The 20,746-nt window shown below is 46.7% G+C and overlaps 1 protein-coding gene across 1 annotated transcript in view; it reads right to left on the reverse strand.

The window, feature by feature from the left end:
- Positions 1-11,848, reverse strand: part of TTLL11 (tubulin tyrosine ligase like 11) — a 216,666-nt gene extending 204,818 nt beyond the window's left edge. The window contains exon 1 of the mRNA XM_029063565.1: positions 11,444-11,848. Within this exon, the coding sequence (XP_028919398.1) occupies positions 11,444-11,848 (405 nt within the window). The remainder of the gene's footprint in view (positions 1-11,443) is intronic.
- Positions 11,849-20,746: the final 8,898 nt, after the last annotated feature.

Here is a 20,746-nt window from a genome sequence, read left to right on the forward strand (position 1 = left end):
TACTCTCCCCTCTCCAATCTACACTCCATGCTGCTGCACGGGATCATCTTTCTGAAGCATCAATCAATCGAGTTTATTGCATGCTTATGGTATGCAGAGCAACTTATATCCCTCCTCTCCTTGAAATCCTCCACTGGCTCCTGGTGTCTCTTTGCACCAAAACAAAAACTCCTTCCAATCCACTTCAAGGCTCTCCGCCATGGAGGCTCTACCTGACCTATCTGCTCTCTTCACCCTCTATTCCCCCACTTGCTGCTTTTGCTCCCCCTAAGCCACCTTTCTCACTACACCTAACTCTCTACTCTCCGGCCTCTGTCTTCTCCCTCATGCTGTCACCCCTGCTTGGAACTCTCTCCTTCCCCTTGTGAGACAGACCGCAGCCATCCCCACCTTGAAATCCCTCCAGAAATCCCATCTCCTCCGACAAGCTTTTCCTCATTTAATTCCCAGCTCCCTTAGCCATATCAGCCCTTCAGTCATCTCTTCAGTCAACACTTAGGAATATATTTATACCCTCCTTAGCACTTATCTATACCCTCATTAGCACTCATCTATTCAATTTATTTAATTGGACAGTGTTGTACATATTTTTATGTCTCTCTCCCATCTCCCTGTTTAGAGTATAAGCTCCTTTTGGGCAGGGAATGTTTTACTTTGTTATTTGGTACTTTCCAAGTGTTTAGAACATTACACCACACTGTGTCGTCAATAAATGCTGCTGCAATTACTATGATTACTACTAAAGTGCATTCAAGTGTCCGCAAAGTCCTAATTTCTCAGTAAAGGAATCTGAAGGCTTCCACAACTAAAACACTTGCTAGATTACCAATTAGTAATTACAAACCAGTTCCTATTTGGTGACAGGTACTGAAGCAACATGGCCTAGTGGAAAGGGCCTGGGAGTCAGGGGACTTGCATTCCCATCTGCTACTTGTCTGCTGTGGGACCTTGGGTAAGACACTTAACTTCTTTAGGCCTCAGTTTCCATATCTGTAAAATAGGGGGTCTCTCACTTAGGACAGGGACTGTGCCCAACCTGATTATCTTTTATCTATCCCACTCTATCCTTCAATAACTGAGGGGTACTAAAAATACCATTATGCTTAAAATATCATTATGCTTAAAAATACCATTATAATATATATTTATATTTAAACAAAAATATGTCTACAATATAACAGACACAGACTATGTATTAGTTATAATGACATAATAATAATAATGATAACAGCATGGCCTAGTGGAAAGAGCACGGGCCTCAGAGTCAAAGGCCTGTGTACTAATTCCAACTTCACCACCTGCTTGCTATGTGACCTCGGGCAAATCACAGCTTCTTTAGGCCTCAGTTCCCTCCTCTGCAAAAAGGGTATTTAATATCCATTCTCCTTCCTACTTAGACTTTAAGCCCCATGTGGGACCTGATTATCTTGTCTTTACCCCAGCGCTTACTAGAGTGTTTGGCACATGGTAAGCACTTAACAAATGCCACAGTTAGTTATTATTATTACTGCTAACAATAATCCATAATAATTAGAATTAGCGCCTGGGATAGTTAGATTCCTTCTGTACGAATGTTATTTTGGACACTCTATTTCAGGTTTGGACCAGCACAAGCCATTATAAACAAGTCCCTGCAATCCAAGTGGAGAATTAAATGACAGAAGCATCCAAATCCTTGCTTAATTAATATCAAGGAAAATCTTGCACTTTGGGGAGCATTTCTACTAGCCCTCTCCGAAACTCTCCCATAGCCTCCAGAGAAGAGAGCACAGGTATAAACAGCTAATCCATTAAGTGTTTAACAAGTCCTCTAGGTAGAATCTTGTTTCCCTCTGCCCCCCTGAACTAATATAGTCAAAGAGTGGGTGAGGGAAGAGTCATTTGTAATGAGCTTGGAGAAAAGAGACTCTATTAATGAGTACCATGAAAGTCATTAGCACCCAGCTGTTTACTGTTGAAAGGTTAAGGTGTTGTGTTTTTTTTTCTTTTGCAACAAACAGCAGTTTCTAAACTGAGACAATTAGAGAATAACTCCCTATATCCAAATGAAATCATTTAGATAAATGTGCTATGGAGAGGATTTTTTCCAAAAAATATACTTAGTAGACTCATTTGGCAAGTATTGCTGATTCTAAGTGTGTTCTGTATAAAGGGAGAGAAAACATTATCACTAAATATTTTCATCTTAGTAGGGGTGAAAAGTCTTTGAAAGAATTAAAAACGTCTGGGGATAAACAGAGCGGGCCAGGCCAAAATCATTGATGCCTCTTAAAGTATTTGCCAACATTTGGTTGTAAGAACCTGGCTCTCCAGGTTCTTATTCATCCAAGTGCCTACAATAGTGCTCTGTACTTAGAGAGCACTCAATAATAATAATAATAATAACTATGGCATTTGTTAAGTGCTTACTATGTGCAAAGCACTGTTCTAAGCGCTGGGGAGGATACAAGGTGATCAGGTTGTCCCACGTGGGGTTCAGAGTCTTCATCCCCATTTTACAGATGAGGTAACTGAGGCACAGAGAAGTTAAGTGACTTACCCAAAGTCACTGCTTGAGCTAAAGAGGAAGATTTAAGAATGGGAAAAGTGGATATTCATCTAAAATAAGAGAAATAAATATTAAGTTGGAGAAATGGAGAGAAAACCATAGGGATAACATGGAAAATCTCTGAAGAACCAAATTACGAAGCTGTCCAGACAAACGTGACCTAATGGAAAGAGCACGGGCCTGGGAATCAGAGGACTGGGTTTCTAATCCTGGCTCTGCCCTTTGACCTTATGCAAGTCACTTCATTTCTCTGTGCCTCGGTTACCTCATCTGTAAAATGGGGATGAATACTGTAAGCCTCATATGGGACACAGAATGTCGCCAATCTGATTAGCTTGTATCTATCCCAGTGCTTAATACACTGCCTGGCACATAATAAATGCTTAACAAATGCTACAATTACTATCACTTTTCATTAAAGTATAATTAACATTATGCACTAACAGAAACTCATCCCAGGAACACAGCCATTATTCGCCTTGTTTGTGGATAGAAAGCACGTGTGATGAGGTTGGGGGATGAGAGCAAAATACACTATATCAGATTAAAGAAAATAGGCATCCATGGGATTCAAATTATGGAAAATATATGGTGCAATTGGTGATGTGAAGCAATAATACAAAAGCCAACGTAACTAGAACACTGAATTAAACTTAGAAACAAAATAACACAATTAACAAAAACCCTTAAAATCTGAGTTTCCCAGAAACCAGATTTTATTGAAGAAATGACATTCTAGATGCAAATTTGTGTCCATGCTTCATGACGAGCACATATCCAGTTTTTGCTGACAACTCTAGAATATAACCGTGCCCGTTATAACATTCTTCTTTTACAACTCTTAAAAGATAGACTCTCTGAACTTTAATGCCAATATCACTAATAGCAGTCCGACTTTAAAATAAGGCTGCAAAAATGTACTTTCTTTCCCCTCCCTTCAAATATCCTGTCTTTCTTGATGAAATGAGTAAAGACCATGTCAGTTTAGTTTAGACAGTGACATCCATTCACCAGAGATTACAGGAGACTGAGCTTCTTTAAATAGCTTGGATTCTTTTAATACGTATTTTTTCCTCTTTAAATTTATATGAAAAAAATCACTATTTTCAAATGCTCTTGTTTTCACAACTACATTAATACTGTATGCTTCAGAGCAACAAAAGTAGATTTGCAATTGTACCCCCTGGTATTTTTTTAAAAATTTAACTTACTATAGCTGTGGCACAGAACAACCTTCTTGGATTTATTACCTTCTTAACAATAATAATAATAATAATGGTATTTGTTAAGCACTTCCTATGCGCCAAGCACTGTTCTAAGTGCTGGAGACTTTAAATTAAGGAATAGTCAAGATTCATGAAGCTACTTCCCCAATAGCATCATTTAAATAGCAAATCACAAGTGAATAGCGATTCTAGTGGTATGACTCCGGTTTAACTTGGGTAGAATTTTAGTGGATTATAGACATTTAGAAAATAGTTCTCCTGACAGAAAATATAATGAAGAATGATACAAACTGTCTATAAAATTCAAAGCTTTTGAAAATAAGTAAAGCGTAGTCTTCGTCAAGGAGAAGATTAAAACACCCAAAATGGAGAAACCAATTCCAAATTTAAATGTGCTTGAAAGGAACCAAGCTCATGACTAATCAAATAGTACTGTAAACAGTAATAATAATAATGATAATGATAGCATTTGTTAAGCACTTACTATGTGCTGAGGACCGTTCTAAGCGCTGGGGTAGATACAAGGTAATCAGGTTGTCCCACATGGGGCTCCCTGTCTTAATCCCCATTTTACAGATGAGTTAACTGAGGCACGGAGACGTCAAGTGACTTGCCCAGAGTCACACGGCTGATCAGTGGCGGAGCCCAGGAGACATGATTCAAACTATGATGAGAACCCGATGCTCGCTCACCCAACAAGGGCTTCTTGGGATTTCCTTTATTCTAATTCTTTTGTTGTTGACCTAATTAATTAGAAAAGAACCAGAACACTTGCAGATGGAGGTGGGGCTTTCTGGGAAAGATGGGTCCATGGAGTCGCTACGGGTCGGAGACGACTCGACAGCAAAAGACAGAGACAAAATACTTTCTGGGGAGATGAACCTTTCTGACTGTGACACAATTTATTTTTACTTTCTCATTTTTCGTCTGGTTCACTTAGGACATCCTGGTCAATTCCTGATGACACGAATCCTGTCTACTAATCCACTGCTCTCTCCCATAGGAGGTGCTCAATAAATACTGATTGATCAATTAAATAACCAATTCGGTTTTCAAAGGCGTAGTACAGATACTCGAGAACCAAGCAGTATTTGCAAAGAATACTGGTAACATGGAGTGTCAACAGTGACTTTTTCATTCACTCATTCATTCAATGGTATTTACTGAGCACTTACTGTGTGCAGAGCACTAGACTAAGCGCTTGGAATGTACAATTTGGCAACAGAGAGACAATCCCTGCCCAACAATGGGCTCACAATCTAAAAGGGGGAGGTAAAGCACCTTTACTAGGTGCTTGAGAGAGCACAGTGGAATTAGATTTGATCCCTGCTCTCAAGGAATTTAGAGCCTAGCAGTGGAGACAGATGATTATAAATATTGCAGTTATTACAGATATTACAGAGAGAGGGAAGTAAAGGAGTACATAAAATATATACATAAGTGCTATGGGAAGTTGTGGGTTTTTAAGTGGTTAGGTGGCTCAGAAGACTGAAATGACATTTGGGGGAATATTAAAATAGGGATATTAGAAATTAACCTGGGAAGGCCCCCTGAAGGAGAGCGATCTAAGAAAGTCTAAAGATGGGGAGAGCTGTCAGATATGAACCGGGAGGGACATTCCGCTCCTCTGCCGCTCACCTCCTCACTGTCCCCCGTTTACGCCTATCCCGCCGTTGACCCCTGGTCCACGTCCTCCCGTTGTCCTGGAATGCCCTCCCTCCTCACCTCCGCCAAACTAACTCTCTTCTCCTCTTCAAAGCCCTACTGAGAGCTCACCTCCTCCAGGAGGCCTTCCCAGACTGAGCCCCCTTTTCCCTCTGCTCCCTCTCCACCCTCTGCTCCTCCCCCTTCCCCCTTTACCTCCCCTCAGCTGAGCCTCCTTTCCCTCTGCTCCTCCCCCCACCCCCCTCCCCTCAGCACTGTGCTCATTTGGATATATTATTTATTACCCTATTTATTTTGTTAATGAGGTGTACATCCCCTTGATTCTATTTATCTTGATAATGTCATCATGTTTTTGTTTCTTTCTATTTCGCTCGGCCGTCTGTCTCCCCTGGTTAGACTGTGAGCCCGTCACTGGGCAGGGATTGTCTCTATCTGTTGCCGCATTGTACATTCCAAGTGCTTAGTACAGTGCTCTGCACATAGTAAGCGCTCTGTAAATACTACTGAATGAATGAATTCCAGGCAGGGGATGGATGGGAAGCAGCGTGGCTCAGTGGAAAGAGCACGGGCTTTGGAGTCAGAGGTCATGAGTTCGAATCCCAGCTCTGCCACTTATCAGCTGTGTGACTGTGGGCAAGTCACTTAATTTCTCTGTGCCTCAGTTCCCTCATCTGTAAAATGGGGATTAAGACTGTGAGCTCCACGTGGGACAACCCGATTCCCTTGTGTCTACCCCAGCGCTTAGAACAGTGCTCGGCACATAGTAAGCGCTTAACAAACACCAACATTATCATTATTATGGGAGCCACAGGTTGATGGTGAGAGAAAGACAGGAATAAGGCATGGTAAGTAGGGTGGCTTGAGAGTAAAGAAGAATGCGAGCTGGGGTGTAGTGGGAAAAGGGAGTGGAAATTAGGAGGGAGGGAGCTGACTGAGTGCCTTAGGAGCAATGGTTTGGAATTTCAGTTCCATGCGGAGAGGAATGTGCCACCAATGGAGGTTTTTGAGGAGTGGGGAGACATGTACAAAAAGACGTTTTGGAAAAATGGTCCGTGATCCAAGCAAAGTAAGGACTTGAGAGAGACGCTAATTCTGTTGTAGTGTACTCTCCCAAGTGCTCTGCACAGAGTAAGCGCTCAGTAAATACCATTGATTGACTGATTGACGCAGGAAGGTCAGGGATGCAGTAATTGAGTCAAGGGAGTTCCAAGTGCTTGGACCAGCATGGAATGGCTGTTTAGTTGGAGAAGACGGGAAGGATCCTGGAAATGTTGTGGAGGAAGACTCCTCACAAGAAAGATTATAGGAAGTCTATAGGAAGTAGCTATAAAAGTAGATTACTCTCCTCCCCCCCTTCAAAGCCCTACTGAAAGCACATCTCCTCCAAGAGGTCTTCCCTGACTAAGCCCTCATTTCCTCTTTTCCCATTCCCTTCTACATCATTCCGATTTGCTCCCTAGAAGCAGCATGGCTCCGTGGAAAGAGCAGGGGCTTGGGAGTCTGAGGTCATATCCCGGCCCTGCCACTTGTCAGCTGTGTGACTGTGGGCAAGTCACTTAACTTCTCTGTGCCTCAGTTACCTCATCTGTAAAATGGGGATTAAGACTGTGAGCCTCACGTGGGGCAAACTGATTACCCTGCACCTACCCCAGTGCTGAGAACAGTGCTCTGCACATAGTAAGCGCTTAACAAATACCAACATCATTGTAATTATTATTCACCTCCCTCACAGCCCCACAGCACTTATGTAAGTAACCGTAATTTATTTTCTATTAACGTCTGTCTCCCCTGCTAGACTGTGAGCTCGCTGTGGGCTGGGAATGTATCGTCACATTCTCTCCCAAGCACTTAGTACAGAGCTCTGCAGACAGTAAGCACTCAATAAATACGATTGATTGATAGATTAAAAACGATTAGGCTTTCGGACGCTTGCTTAAGCCACATTCCCCCTTCCTGAACTCAGAAGTGGCTCTGTGAGCTCGTTGAGTCAGAGTGTTTAGCACTAAGACAGAGTGGCGGACATCGCCTGACCACCTGGGAGAGAAAGGTTGGCTGCTAGCATCTGCTGGGCAATCTTACCCAGGTTTGTGGACCGCGCCCAACTCCTCCACTGTAAAAACACAGCCCCAGAACACTACAGACACCCTCTTCAAGAAATTATGAATGGGTACTATTAATGTACTCTTAATATTTGTTGAGAGTCATCTGACTGCGGCGCCTTGTATACTAACAGCGACAACAGCAGAAAGAAACGGCATGTTCCCTGCCCACAAGGAGTTTGCGTACTAATGGGGAGATAAACATACATAATATTGTATCAGGGAGTGAGATGACTCTTCCGGGATATCGGAATAAATAATTGAATAATAATAATGATGATGGTGATGGTATTTCAGTGCTATGTGCCAAGCACTGTTCTAAGCTCTGGGGTAGATACAAGTTAATGAGGTTGCCCCACGTGGGGCTCCCGGTCTTAACCCCCATTTGACAGATGAGGTAACTGAGGCACAGAGAAGTGAAGCGACTTGCCCAAAATCACACAACAGACGTGGCGGAGGCGGAATTAGAACCCACAACCTCTGACTCCCAAGCCCGAGCTCTTTCTACTAAGCCACGCTGCTTCTCAAGTACACAAATACACCATATACACAAGTACCGAGGGTGAGTGTGGTTATTAATAATAATTGTGGGATTTGTTAAGCGCTTACTATGGTGCCAAGCACTGTCTTAAGCACCGAGGCAGATAGAAGATAATCAAGACCTCACAGTGTAGAGAAAGGAGAACAGGTCGTGAATGCCCATTTTGCAAATGAGGGAATGGAAGCCCAGAGAAGTGAAGCTGCTGGCCCAAGGTCACACAGCAGACCTGTGGAGCTGGGACCAGTGCCCCGGGCCTCTGACTTCCAGGCCCATGTTCATTCATTCATTCAACAGTATTTATTGAGCGCTTACTATTCATTCATTCAATAGTATTTATTGAGCGCTTACTAGGTGCAGAGCACCGTACTAAGCGCTTGGAATGTACAATTTGGCAACAGATCCCTGCCCAATGACGGGCTTACAGTTCTTTCCCCTAGGCCACACCGCTTCTTATAATAATAATGGTGGTATTTGTTAAGCTCTTACTATGTGCAGAGCACTGTTCTAAGCGCTGGGGGAGATACAGGGTGATCAGGTTTGTCCCACATGAGGCTCACAGTCTTAATCCCCACTTTTACGGATGAGGGAACTGAGGCCCAGAGAAGTAAAGTGACTCACCCACAGTCACACAGCTGCCAAGTGGCAGAGCTGGGATTCGAACCCATGGCCTCTGACTCCCAAGCCTGGGCTCTTTCCACTGAGCTACGCTGCTTCTCTAAATTACATCAGTGCTAGAGGTGGGGGGGGGGGGGTCGTGATGATGCAGCTTGGGGTGTTGGTAAGTGGGGAAAGTCGGCTGGCGGAGATGGGACTTTAGAAGGGCTTTGAAAACGGGAGGGAGGCGGGCTAGCGGATTTGGGGGATGAGAGTTCGAGGCTGAGGGAACAGCATGGGGGGGGGAGGGCCTGGGGCTGGCAAAGGGCTTCCCTACTCATCCCTCCAGCAGGGAGGAGGAGGAAGAGGAGGGGAGAGGAGCAGCATCCCTTCCCCTCCCCTCAGCACTGTCCGCTCAGTTTTATATATTTTTTATTACCCTATTTATTTTGTTAATGAGATGTCCATCACCTTGATTCTATTTATTGCTATTGTTTTAATGAGATGTCCATCCCCTTGATTCTATTTATTGCTATTGTTTTTGTCTGTCTTCCCCGATTAGACTGTAAGCCCGTCAGTGGGCAGGGACTGTCTCTATCTGTTGCTAATTTGTACATACCAAGCGCTTAGTACAGTGCTGTGCACACAGTAAGCGCTCAATGAATACTATTGAATGAACGAATGAATGGTTTAGCAGCAAGAGCACCGACTGGAAGTCAGGGGCCTTGGGTTCTAATCCCAGCCCTGCCACCTGCCTGCTGTGCGACCTCGGTCGAGGCACCTAACTTCTCTGTACCTCGGTTTCCCCATCTATGAAATGGGGGTTAAATGCCTGTTCTTCTTCCTTGGGCTGTGAGCCCCATGGGTCAGGAACCGTGTCTGGCTGTGATTATGGAAGCAGGGTGACCCAGTGGCAAGAGCACGGGTTTGGGAGTCAGAGGTCTTGGGTTCTAATGCCGACTCCACTACTTGTCTGCTGTGTGCCCTTGGGCAAGTCATTTAACTTCTCTGTGCCTCAGTTCCCTCGTCTGTCAAATGGGGATGAAGACCGTGAGCCCTATGTGGGACATCCCGATGTCCTTGTATCTCCCCCTGCGCTTAGAACAGTGCTTGGCCCATAGTAAGCGCTTAACAAATACCAACATCATTATTTTTACCACTACCTTGTGCAAGACTGTGAGCCCCCCATGGGCCAACACGATGGCCTTGTATCTACCCCAGTGCTTGGCACATAATAATAATGATAGTAATAATGTTGGTATTTAAGCGCTTACTATGTGCAGAGCACTGTTCTAAGCGCTGGGGTAGATACAGGGGAATGAGGTTGTCCCACATGAGGCTCACAGTCTTCATCCCCATTTTCCAGATGAGGGAACTGAGGCCCAGAGAAGTGAAGTGACTTGCCCGCAGTCACCCTGCGGACAAGTGGCAGAGCTGGGACTCGAACCCATGACCTCTGGCTCTCAGGCCCGGGCTCTTGCCACTGAGCCACGCTGCTTCTCATCCTATCTACCCTAGCGCTTAGAACAGTGCCTGGCACATAGTAGGTGCTTAACAAATACCAACATTACTATTATTCTTACTCCAGCGCTTAGAACACTGCTTGGCACATAGTAGGCGCTTAAATACCAACGCTATTATTATTATTCTTACCCCAGAGCTTAGAACAGTGCTTGGCACATAGTAGGCGTTTAACAAACACCGACATTATTATTATCCTTACTCCAGCGCTTAGAACAGTGCTTGGCACATAGTAGGCGCTTAACAAACACCGACATTATTATTATTCTTACTCCAGCGCTTAGAACAGTGCTTGGCACATAGTAGGCGCTTAACAAATACCAACATCATTATTCTTATCACGACCGTGTGCAAGACCGGGAGCCCCCCACGGGCCAACTCGACGGCCTTGCATCTCCCCCCAGCGCTTGGCCCACAGTAAGCGCTTAACAAATACCAACATTAGAAGCTCAGTGGAAAGAGCCTGGGCATCGGAGTCAGAGGTCATGGGTTCGAATCCCGGCTCTGTCACTTGTCAGCTGTATGACTGTGGGCAAGTCACTTCACTTCTCTGGGCCTCCGTGACCTCATCTGTAAAATGGGGATTAACTGTGGGCCTCACGTGGGACGACCTGATTCCCCTGTATCTACCCCAGTGCTTAGAACAGTGCTTGGCACATAGTAGGCGCCTCACCAATCCCGACCTTCTTCTTCTTCTGACCCCAGCGCTTAGCCCAGTGCTTGGCACACAGTAGGCGCCTCACCAATCCCGACCTTCTTCTTCTTCTGACCCCAGCGCTTAGCCCAGTGCTTGGCACACAGTAGGCGCTTCACCAATCCCGACCTTCTTCTTCTTCTTCTGACCCCAGAGCTTAGCCCAGTGCTTGGCACAGTGTAGGCGCTTCACCAATCCCAACATCATTATTCTTATCACTACGGTGTGCAAAACCGGGAGCCCCCCACCCAACCCAGTGGTCTTGCATCTCCCCCAGGAAGCGCTTCACCAATCCCGACCTTCTTCTTCTTCTGACCCCAGCGCTTAGCCCAATGCTTGGCACAGAGTAGGCGCTTCACCAATCCCAACATCATTATTCTTATCACGACGGTGTGCAAAACCGGGAGACCCCTCCCCCCCCCCCCACGGACCAACCCAGTGGTCTGGCATCTCCCCCAGGAAGCGCTGCCCAAATCCCGACCTTCGTCTTCTTCTGACCCCAGCGCTCAGCTTAGGGCTCGATCCTGATGCGAGCGAGAGGAAGGCGCCACTCACCTCCCTCCAGTTGAGCTGCCTGAGGCTGATCTTCAGCGCCTCCAGGGAGGTCCTGGCCTTGGAGCTGTCCACGGCGACGGGCCTGCGGGCCGGCCGGGGTCGGGCGCGGGGGCTGCCGCAGGCCGTGCTGTGCGAAGCGCTGCGCTCCTCCCCGCGCCCTTCCCCCGGAGCCCGCGGCGCGGCGGGCCGCGGGGGCGGGCTGTCGCCGGCAGGGGGCGCCGCGCCGCCGTCCCGGGGCGGGCGGTCGCCGGCAGGGGGCGCCGCGCCGCCGTCCCCCTGCGACGCCGCCTCCGGGGAGGACCGGCCGCGCCGCTCCCCCACCTCGGGCTCGCCCGCCGCGCGGGGATCGGCCGGGCCCGGAGCCGGGCCCGGGGCCGCGGCCGCAGCCGGGCTCGGCCGCTGCATGGCGCGCTCTCGGAGCCGCCGGCGGGCCCCGCCCGGTGCCAGGCTCCTCCGCCGCCTGGGCAACGGCCCCCGCGACGGAGCGCGGGAAGGGACAATCGCCGCCGCCCACGTGACCGCCCCGTCACACAGAGCCCGGGGTGGGGGGGGCGGCGTGGCTCACGGGCAAGAGCGCCGGCCGGGGACGAGGAGGTCGCGGGTTCGCCTCCCGGTCGCGGGTTCGCCTCCCGCCTCGGCCGGCGGCCCGGCTTTGCTCGTGCTGTGCAATAATAATAATCATCACGTTGGCATTTGTTAAGCACTCACTATGCGCAGAGCACTGTTCTAAGCGCTGGGGTAGATACCGGGTCGCCAGGTTGTCCCCCGTGAGGCTCACAGTTAACCCCCATTTTACAGATGAGGAACCTGAGGCAGCGAGAAGTGAAGTGACTGTTGCCCACAGTCACACAGCTGACGAGTGGCAGAGCTGGGTTAATTATGTTGCACCTCGTAATAATGATGTCGGTATTTGTTAAGCAAATTTGTCAAGCCAAACAGGGCACTGTTCTCAGCGCTGGGGGAGAGACAGGGGAAGCAGGTTGCCCCACGTGAGGCTAGGTGGAAAGGTTAGGTTAGGGGAAAAGGTTAGCCTAGGGGAAGGAGTAGGCTAGGCTCTGCACATGATAATAATATTGGTATTTGTTAAGCACTTACTATGTGCAGGGCACTGTTCTCTGCGTTGGGGGAGATTCAGGGTCATCAGGTTGTCCCTCATGAGGCTAGGTGGAAAGGTTAAGTTAGGGGAAAAGGTTAGGCTAGGGGAAGGAGTAGGCTAGCCTCTGCACATAATAATAATATTGGCATTTGTTAAGCACTTACTATGTGCAGGGCACTGTTCTCTGCGTTGGGGGAGATTCAGGGTCATCAGGTTGTCCCTCATGAGGCTAGGTGGAAAGGTTAGGTTAGGGGAAAAGGTTAGGCTAGGGGAAAGAGTTATGCTAGGAGAAAAGGATAGGCTCGTGGAAAGGGTTAGGCTAGGGGAAGGGGTAGGCTAGGCTCTGCACATAATGATACTGTTGGTATTTGTTAAGCGCTTACTATGTGCCAAGCGCTGTTCTAAGCTCTGGGGGGATACAAGGTCATCAGGGTGTCCCACGTGGGGCGCACAGTTTTCGTCCCCATTTGACAGATGAAGTCACTGAGGCACAGAGAAGTAAAGTCACATAGCTGACAGATGGCGGAGCCGGGATTAGAACCTCTGACCTCTGACTCCTAAACCCGGGCCCTTGTTAAGCGCTTACTATGTGCCAAGCACTGTTCTAAGCGCTGCGGGGGGGATGCAAGGTCATCAGGGTGTCCCACGTGGGGCTCACAGTCTTCATCCTCCTTTGACAAATGAGGAAGCTGAGGCACAGAGAAATAAAGGGACTTGCCCAAAGTCACTTAGCTGACAGGTGGCAGAGCCGGGATAAGAACCCCTGACCTCTGATTCCTAAGCCCGGGCTCTTTCCACTGAGCCAAATAATGTTGGTACTTGTTAAGCGCTTACTATGGGCCCAGCGCTGTTCTAAGCGCTGCGGGGGCTATACAAAGTCATCAGGTGATCCCACGTGGGGCTCCCAGTCTTCATCCCCATTTGACAGATGAGGGAGCTGAAACACCAAGAAGTGAAGTAACTTGCCCAAGTCACATAGCTGACTAGTGACGGAGGCGGAATTAGAACCCATGACCTCTGACTCCCAAGCCCGGGCTCCTTCTACTGAGCCTCGCTGCTTCTCAATTCGTCTAATTTGTCTACCTTGATGGTATTGATGCCTGTCTACTTGTTTTGTTTTGCTCTCTGTCTCCCCAGCTTAGACTATGAGTCCGTTGTTGGGCGGGGATTGTCTCAATCTGTTGCCGAATTGTACATTCCAAGCGCTTAGTACAGTGCCCTGCACACAGAGGCGCTCAGTAAATATGATTGAATGAATGAATGAATCATTCAATCACCTTCCAATCCAGGATCCACCACCTGTCTGCCGGGTGACCTTCGGCAAGGCACTTCACTCATTCATTCAATCATATTTATTGAGCGCTTAGTGTGTGCACAGCACTGTACTAAGCGCTTGGAAAGTGCACTTCAGCAACAAAGAGAGACAACCCCTGCCCACAACGGGCTCACAGTCTGCCACTTGTCAGCTGTGTGACTTTGGGCAAGGCACTTCGCTTCTCTGGGCCTCAGTGACCTCGTCTGTTAAATGATGATGATGATGATGGTATTTGTTACGGGCTTACTATGTGCCAAGCACTGTTCTAATCGCTGGAGTAGATAGAAGGTAATCAGGTTGTGTCCCACGTGGGGCTCACAGTCTTAATCCCCATTTTATTCATTCATTCAATCGTATTTATTAAGCGCTTACTGTGCACAAAACACTGTATTAAGCGCTTGGAAAGTACAATTCAGCAACAAATAGAAACAATCCGTGCCCACAACGGGCTCACAGTCTGTCACTTATCAGCTGTGTGACTTTGAGCAAGTCACTTCACTTCTCTGGTGCTCAGTGACTTCATCTATTAAATAACGGTGATGATGATGATGGTATTTGTTACACACTTACTATAGGCCAAACATTGTTCTAAGCACTGGGGTAATCAGGTTGTCCCATGTGGGGCTCAAAGTCTTCATCCCCATTTTACAGACGAGGGAACTGAGGTACAGAGAAGTGAAATGACTTCCCCCAAGTCAAGCAGCTGACAAGTGGTGGAGCGGGGATTAGAATCCACAACCTCCGACTCCCAAGACCGTGCTCCTGCCACTAAACCAAGCTGCTTCTCTAAATGGGGATTGAGACCGTGAGCCCCAGGTAGGACGTGGACTGTGTCCAACTCGATTTGCTTATATCCACCCCAGCGCTTAGTACAGTGCCTGGTACATAGTAAGCCCTTAACAAATACCATTATTATTATTATTATTATTGTTAAATTAATCTGCATCTTCATCATTCCCTTTTTTCTTCTTTGCCACTCCTCTTCACCTGCGTTGATTGAAAAGTGGTAGTGGCAAGAACATGAGCCTGGGAGTGAGAAGTCCTGGGTTCTAAACCCAGCTCTGCCAATTGCTTGCTCTGTGAACTTGGGCAAGTCACGTATCTTCTCTGTGCCTCAGTTTCCTCAAGTGTAAAATAGGGATTCAATCCTCCCCCCGCCAATTCAGACTGTGAACCCCATATGGGTTCTTGTGTGGAAGGGATAGGTCCAGGAGGTGTCCGGGAAGAACTGACAAGACTTGGTATTGGGTTGAATGTGAGAGTTGAAATATAGTGAAGGGTGGAAGGTGACACCAAAGTGGCAGGTTTCAGGGATGGGGAGGGTGTGTTATCGACTGGGAAAGTTGGGGGAGGAGTGGGTTTCGTGGGAAAGATGAGGAGTTCTGTTTTAGACGTGTGGGGTTTGAGATGCCAGCAGGACATCGAAATGGAAATGTCTCGGAAGCACGAGCAGATGTGGGATTGCGTGTCAGACTCAAAGTTAAAGAGATAGATTTGGGAGTCATCTATCTGCAAAGAAGTGGTAGTTGAAGCCACGGGGGAGGGTGTGTAGAGTGAAAGGAGTAGGGGATCTGAAACAGAACAGGCCCTTGGAGGACATTCACGGTAAGAGGATGAGAAGCAAAAGGGTGGACAAAACCCAGAAGGAGCGGTCAGAGAGGTAGGGGAAGCACTGTGAGACCACTGTGACAGCAAAGCAGCGTTCTGAGAGGATTTTGAGGAGGAGAGAGTGACCTTCAGTGTCCAAAGCAGCAGAGAGATTGATTGAGGAGGATCAGCATGGAATATTATGCTCTACAAACTCAGTTCTACTGTACTCTCCCAAGCTCTTAGTCCAGTGCTGTGCTCAAAGTAAGCACCCAAAACGTACGATTGTTTGATTGATGAATTTGGCTCTCTAAAAAGTGATCACTAGGCCCTTTGACCCATTCTTGCAGTTTGGAGTGCTGATGGAGCCATTTCCCCCTCTTAACGAGCATCGTGGGGTTGGGTACCAAGAGTGGAACAAGACAGGAATTTTAACTGCCAAAAAACATATTAAAAGATTCCAGAGGAAAAGTTTCCGAACAGTAGTCGTTCTCTTACTGGTCAAAAAATGATCTCCTTCTTGCCAAATCCCACTGCCTCTACTCCATCCTAATCCTCCTCGACCTCTCAGCTGCCTTCGACATTGTCAACCATCGCCTTCCCCTGGAAATAATATCCAGATCATTTTTCTACAAAAACGTTCAGGCCATGTTTCCCCACACCTCAAGAAGCTCCAGTGGTCGCCCATCCACTTCCGCATCGAACAGAAATTCCTTATTATGAGTTTAAAAGCATTCAATCACCTTGCCCTATCCTTCCTCACCTCGCTATTCTACTACAACCCAGCCTGCACACTTCACTCCACTAATGCCGATCTACTCACCGTCCCTTGATCTCCGCTATTTCACTGGTGACCTCTCGCCCAAGTCCTGCCCCAGCCTAAAACATCCTCCCTCTTCATATCCGACAGACAATTACTCTCCCCACCTTCAAAGTGTTTTTGAAGGCCCATCTCCTCCAAGAGGCCTTCCCTAATTCCTCATTTCCTCTTTTTTCACTCCCTCCTGCGTCGCCCTGATTTTCCATACATATTCATTATTCATTTATATTAATGTCCCTCCCCCGCCCCCCGCAAACAGTAAGCTCATTGTGGGCGTCAAATGTGTCTACCAACTCTGTTGTGCTGAACTCTCCCAAGCGCTTAGGACACTGCAATGCAAACAGGAAGTACTCAATAAGTAGGCTTGATGATTTATCCTAACCTGGCCTTGGTTGACAAATCGCTTTTTGAGGGGTGTTTTTTTTTTGGGGGGGGGGCTTTCAACCATTTTTGTGTACATATGTACCTCCGTGTTTACTGCCTCAGAAAGAACTATCCCTTATTTCCAAGAATAGAATTGGAACAAACTTCAGAATCTGCAGCGTGGCTCAGTGGAAAGAGCACGGGCTGAGGAGTCAGAGATCATGGGTTCAAATTCCGGTTCCGCTGCTTGTCAGCTGTGTTTCTTTGGGCAGGTCATTTAACGTCTCCGTGCCTCAGTTACCTCATCTGTAAAATGGGGATGAAGACCGTGAGCCCCACGAGGGACAACCTGATCACCTTGAATCCTCCCCAGGGCTTAGAACGGTGTTTTGCACATAGTAAGCACTTAACAAATGTCATCATTATTATTATTATTTTCACGAATACTTACTTTGGTGTTGCCTCTGATAGCAACCGCCAATAGATGGCTCCAGAGTTCAGGCTTGTGGAAAATTGGTTTCGTGAAAAACGGGAGGGATGGGATAGGATTTCAGTTTAACACCTTGGTAAAATTCAACAGTTGTTCTCTAACGTCATCTAGTTTGGCAGGTGGCCAACCTCCTCGAAAAAACTTTTCAAACTGGGGCAAAGTTCCTCTGGCCTTTGAATATATGTCAAGAAACAGATGTGACCCCCTAATGTGATGTGAGGTGAAGTGAGATCAGGAAGGCGAGGACTCCCGCTGGTTTGCACTTCTTCCACTTTGTCAGCACTCCACTTTGCTCCTCTTTCTCCTCCCTCTGATTTTCACCACACCCACCACTTTCTTTCCCCCCACCCCTTTGGTTCTACTCTGTTTTTGCTTTTGTTTTCATTTTGCTGTATTTTCCCTAGTCTCCCTGAACCTTTCCTCTAAAGAGAAGCAGCGTGACTTAGTGGATAGAGCATGGGCCTGGGAATCAGAGGACACGGTTCTAATCTCGCCTCTGCTGCTTGTCTGCTGGGTAGCCTGGGGCAAGTCACTTAACATCTCGGTGCTCAGTTATCTCATCTGTAAAATGGGGGTTAAGACTGTAAACCCCAGGTGGGAAATGGACTGTGTTCAACCTGATCATCTCGAATCTACCCCAGTGCTTAACAGATAGCTCTTAAAAACCTCTCTTCTTCTGGGCTTTTTAGCCTCTTCTCCTTGCCTTCCCATCCTCTGCAATTCTTGCACTATCTTTAAGAGGCTGCCTCCTCCACCCTCTTGCTTTCTGTATGAATTCGTTAGGCCTTTCTTGTGAACATCCAAAAATATGCCCCAACCATCTGTTAGATGCAGTGTTTTCAGATCCTCTGCCCACCTCTAGCAAGGTAAAATGCTGGAACTTAGGTCCACGCTTTTAAAATGTACATCTTGTCCTTGCAGTCCCACATCAAACATTCCCCAGGAGGTATTTCTAACCTACTCTATCTTCCCATCCCTACTTCAAATCTGTTCAGGATTCTTTCTAGTTCTGTTCAGGAATAAAAAATGTCTCTTGATCCAAAGTTCAGGTATTCTCCTGGCTTTGTTTGTTCAGAAGTATAATCAATCAATCAATCAATGGCATTTATTGAGTGCTTACTGAGTGCAGAGCACTGTATTAAGCACTTGGGAGAGTATAATATAACAGAGCAGCTAGACATGTTTCCTATCCACAAGGAGCTTACAGTCTGGAAGGGAAGACAGACAAGGAGTTTACAGTCTGGTAGGGGAGACAGACATTAAAATAAATTATGGATATGTATGCTAGTACTGTGGAGCCGAGGGTGGAATAAATAAAGCATACAAATGAGCAGCATGGTCTAGTGGATAAAACACAGGCCTGGGAGTCAGAAAGATCTGAATTCTAATCCTGACTCCACCGCTTGTCTTCTATGTGACCTTGGGCAAGTCACTTCTCTGTGCCTCAGCTTCCTCATCTGTAAAATGGGGATCAAGACTGCGAGCCTCACATGAAACAGGGAGTGTATCCAACATGAATAGCTTGTATGTAACCCAGTGCTTAGTACAGTGCCTGGCACATAATTGGTGCTTAACAAATACCTTTGAAAAAAGTGCAAAGGCAATGAAGAAGAGAGAGGGAGTAAGGGAAATGAGAGCTTAGTTGGGGATGGCTTCTCGGAGGACCCGTGCTTTCAGTAAATATAATGTAACAGTGTTTTTCCAAGCATCCTTTCCTTTCTTTTCAATACATGATCATTTGCTATTCCCAACTTTAAGTTCAAAGCAAATTCTCTGGAGTCCATCTTCCATGCGCCTGGTCTGATGTCCCTCAGCTCAATCCTGAGCAATGCTGCAATAACCAGAATGTACACTTCATACTCTTTGTGACGGCACCTGAATCATCATCACCAACATCATCATCATCATCATGGTAATTGTTAAGCATTTACAGTATGCCAAGCACTGTACTCCGCACTGGAGTAGATGCAAGATAATCAGCTCATTCCCTAAGTAGGAGGGAATCCCCGTTCTCCAGATCAGGAAACTAAGGCATAGAGAAGTTAAATGACTTGCCTAAGGTCAAACAGCAGGCAGGTGGCGGAACTGAAATTAGAGCCCAGGTCCTGGGACTCCCAGATCGGTGCCCTTTCCACTAGACCATGCTGCTTCCGTAAACTGAGGTGTACCCTGGGGAGGATAAATGAGAGAAGGATGCTACGTTATGTTTTTCACCTCTAGAAAGCAGATGTGCAGAGCTGTGAGCTGCCGATCTTTGGTCCCGTGGCAGAAATAAGCCTGCAAGGCAGCAGCCCGTTTACCCAATTACTATGAACGCACTAAGCTACTGACTTCATCCATGCAATACTTCTTAAGCTCTATTTCTAAGTTGTGGTTCTGATATTGAGCAAGGAACAAAATCGTGATGGATTTTGTATTTATTGAGCGCTTACTGGGTGCAAAGCACTGTGCTAAGCACTTGGAAGAGTGCACTATAACAGATATTCCCTGCCCACAACAAGTTTACAGTCTAGAGGGGGAGACAGACATTAATATAAATTAAATTACAGATATGTACATAGTGCTGTTAAGGCTGGGTTGGGGAAGGATAGAGAGAGTAAATCAAGGTAACAAAGAAGGGAGTGGGAGAAGAGGAACGGAGGGCTTAGTTAGGAAAGCATCAGAAAGGTACACTGAGCAGGCACATTATGCCGGCCCAAAGAAAGTCAGCCTATTGAGAAGCAACATGACCTAGTGGATAGAGCATGGGCTTGGGATTCAGAAGGACCTGGTTTCTAATCTTGGCTCTGCCACTTGTCTCCTGTGTGACCTTGGGCAAGTCACTTCACTTCACTGTGCCTCAGTTACCTCATCTATAAAATGGAAATTAAGATTGTGAGCCCCATGTGGGATAGGGACCGTGTCCAACCCAATTTGCTTGGATTTTGCCCAGCGTTTAGTACAATGCCTAGCATATAATAAGCACTTAACAGATGCCATTATCATTATTATTATTGAATTACATTGTAATAGACATCAATTAATCATATTTATTGAGCGCTTACTGTGGGTAGAGCACTGTACTAAGGGCCTGGGAGATTATAGCACAATAGTTCAGACACATTCCCTGCCCTCAACAAGCTCTGCTCTTTATTTTATTGCCACATTTTTTATTTCTTGGTATGTACAGAATCCCAGATATAATTCCAGGTATAAGAAAGTCTGAAGAGCAACTATAGATTTGATTGAGTGGGTCCGATCTTATAGTGACTTTTTGCAATCTTCAGGTTCCTACTCCTTTCCGAGGTAAATTAATATAGAGGAAGGACTTTGCTGAATTATAATAATGGTGTTATTTGTTATGCACTTACTTAGTGTCAAGCACTATACTAAGTGATGAAATAAATACAAGATAACCAGTTTGGACACAGCCCCTGGTCCACTCAGGGTTCACAGTCCAAGTAGCAGGGAAAACAGTTATTGAATCCCCATTTTACAGATGAGGAAACTGAACGCAGAGAAGTTAAGTGGCTCGCCCAAGGTCACAGAAAAGGCAAATGGAGGTGCATGGATTAGAACCCAGGTCTCTGACTCCCGGGCCCTTGCTCTTTTTCCTAGGCCTCACTTCTTCTCAACCCCTGCACTAGTGACCT

Source organism: Ornithorhynchus anatinus, chromosome 4 (assembly GCF_004115215.2).
Source record: "Ornithorhynchus anatinus isolate Pmale09 chromosome 4, mOrnAna1.pri.v4, whole genome shotgun sequence".
NCBI lineage: Eukaryota > Metazoa > Chordata > Mammalia > Monotremata > Ornithorhynchidae > Ornithorhynchus > Ornithorhynchus anatinus.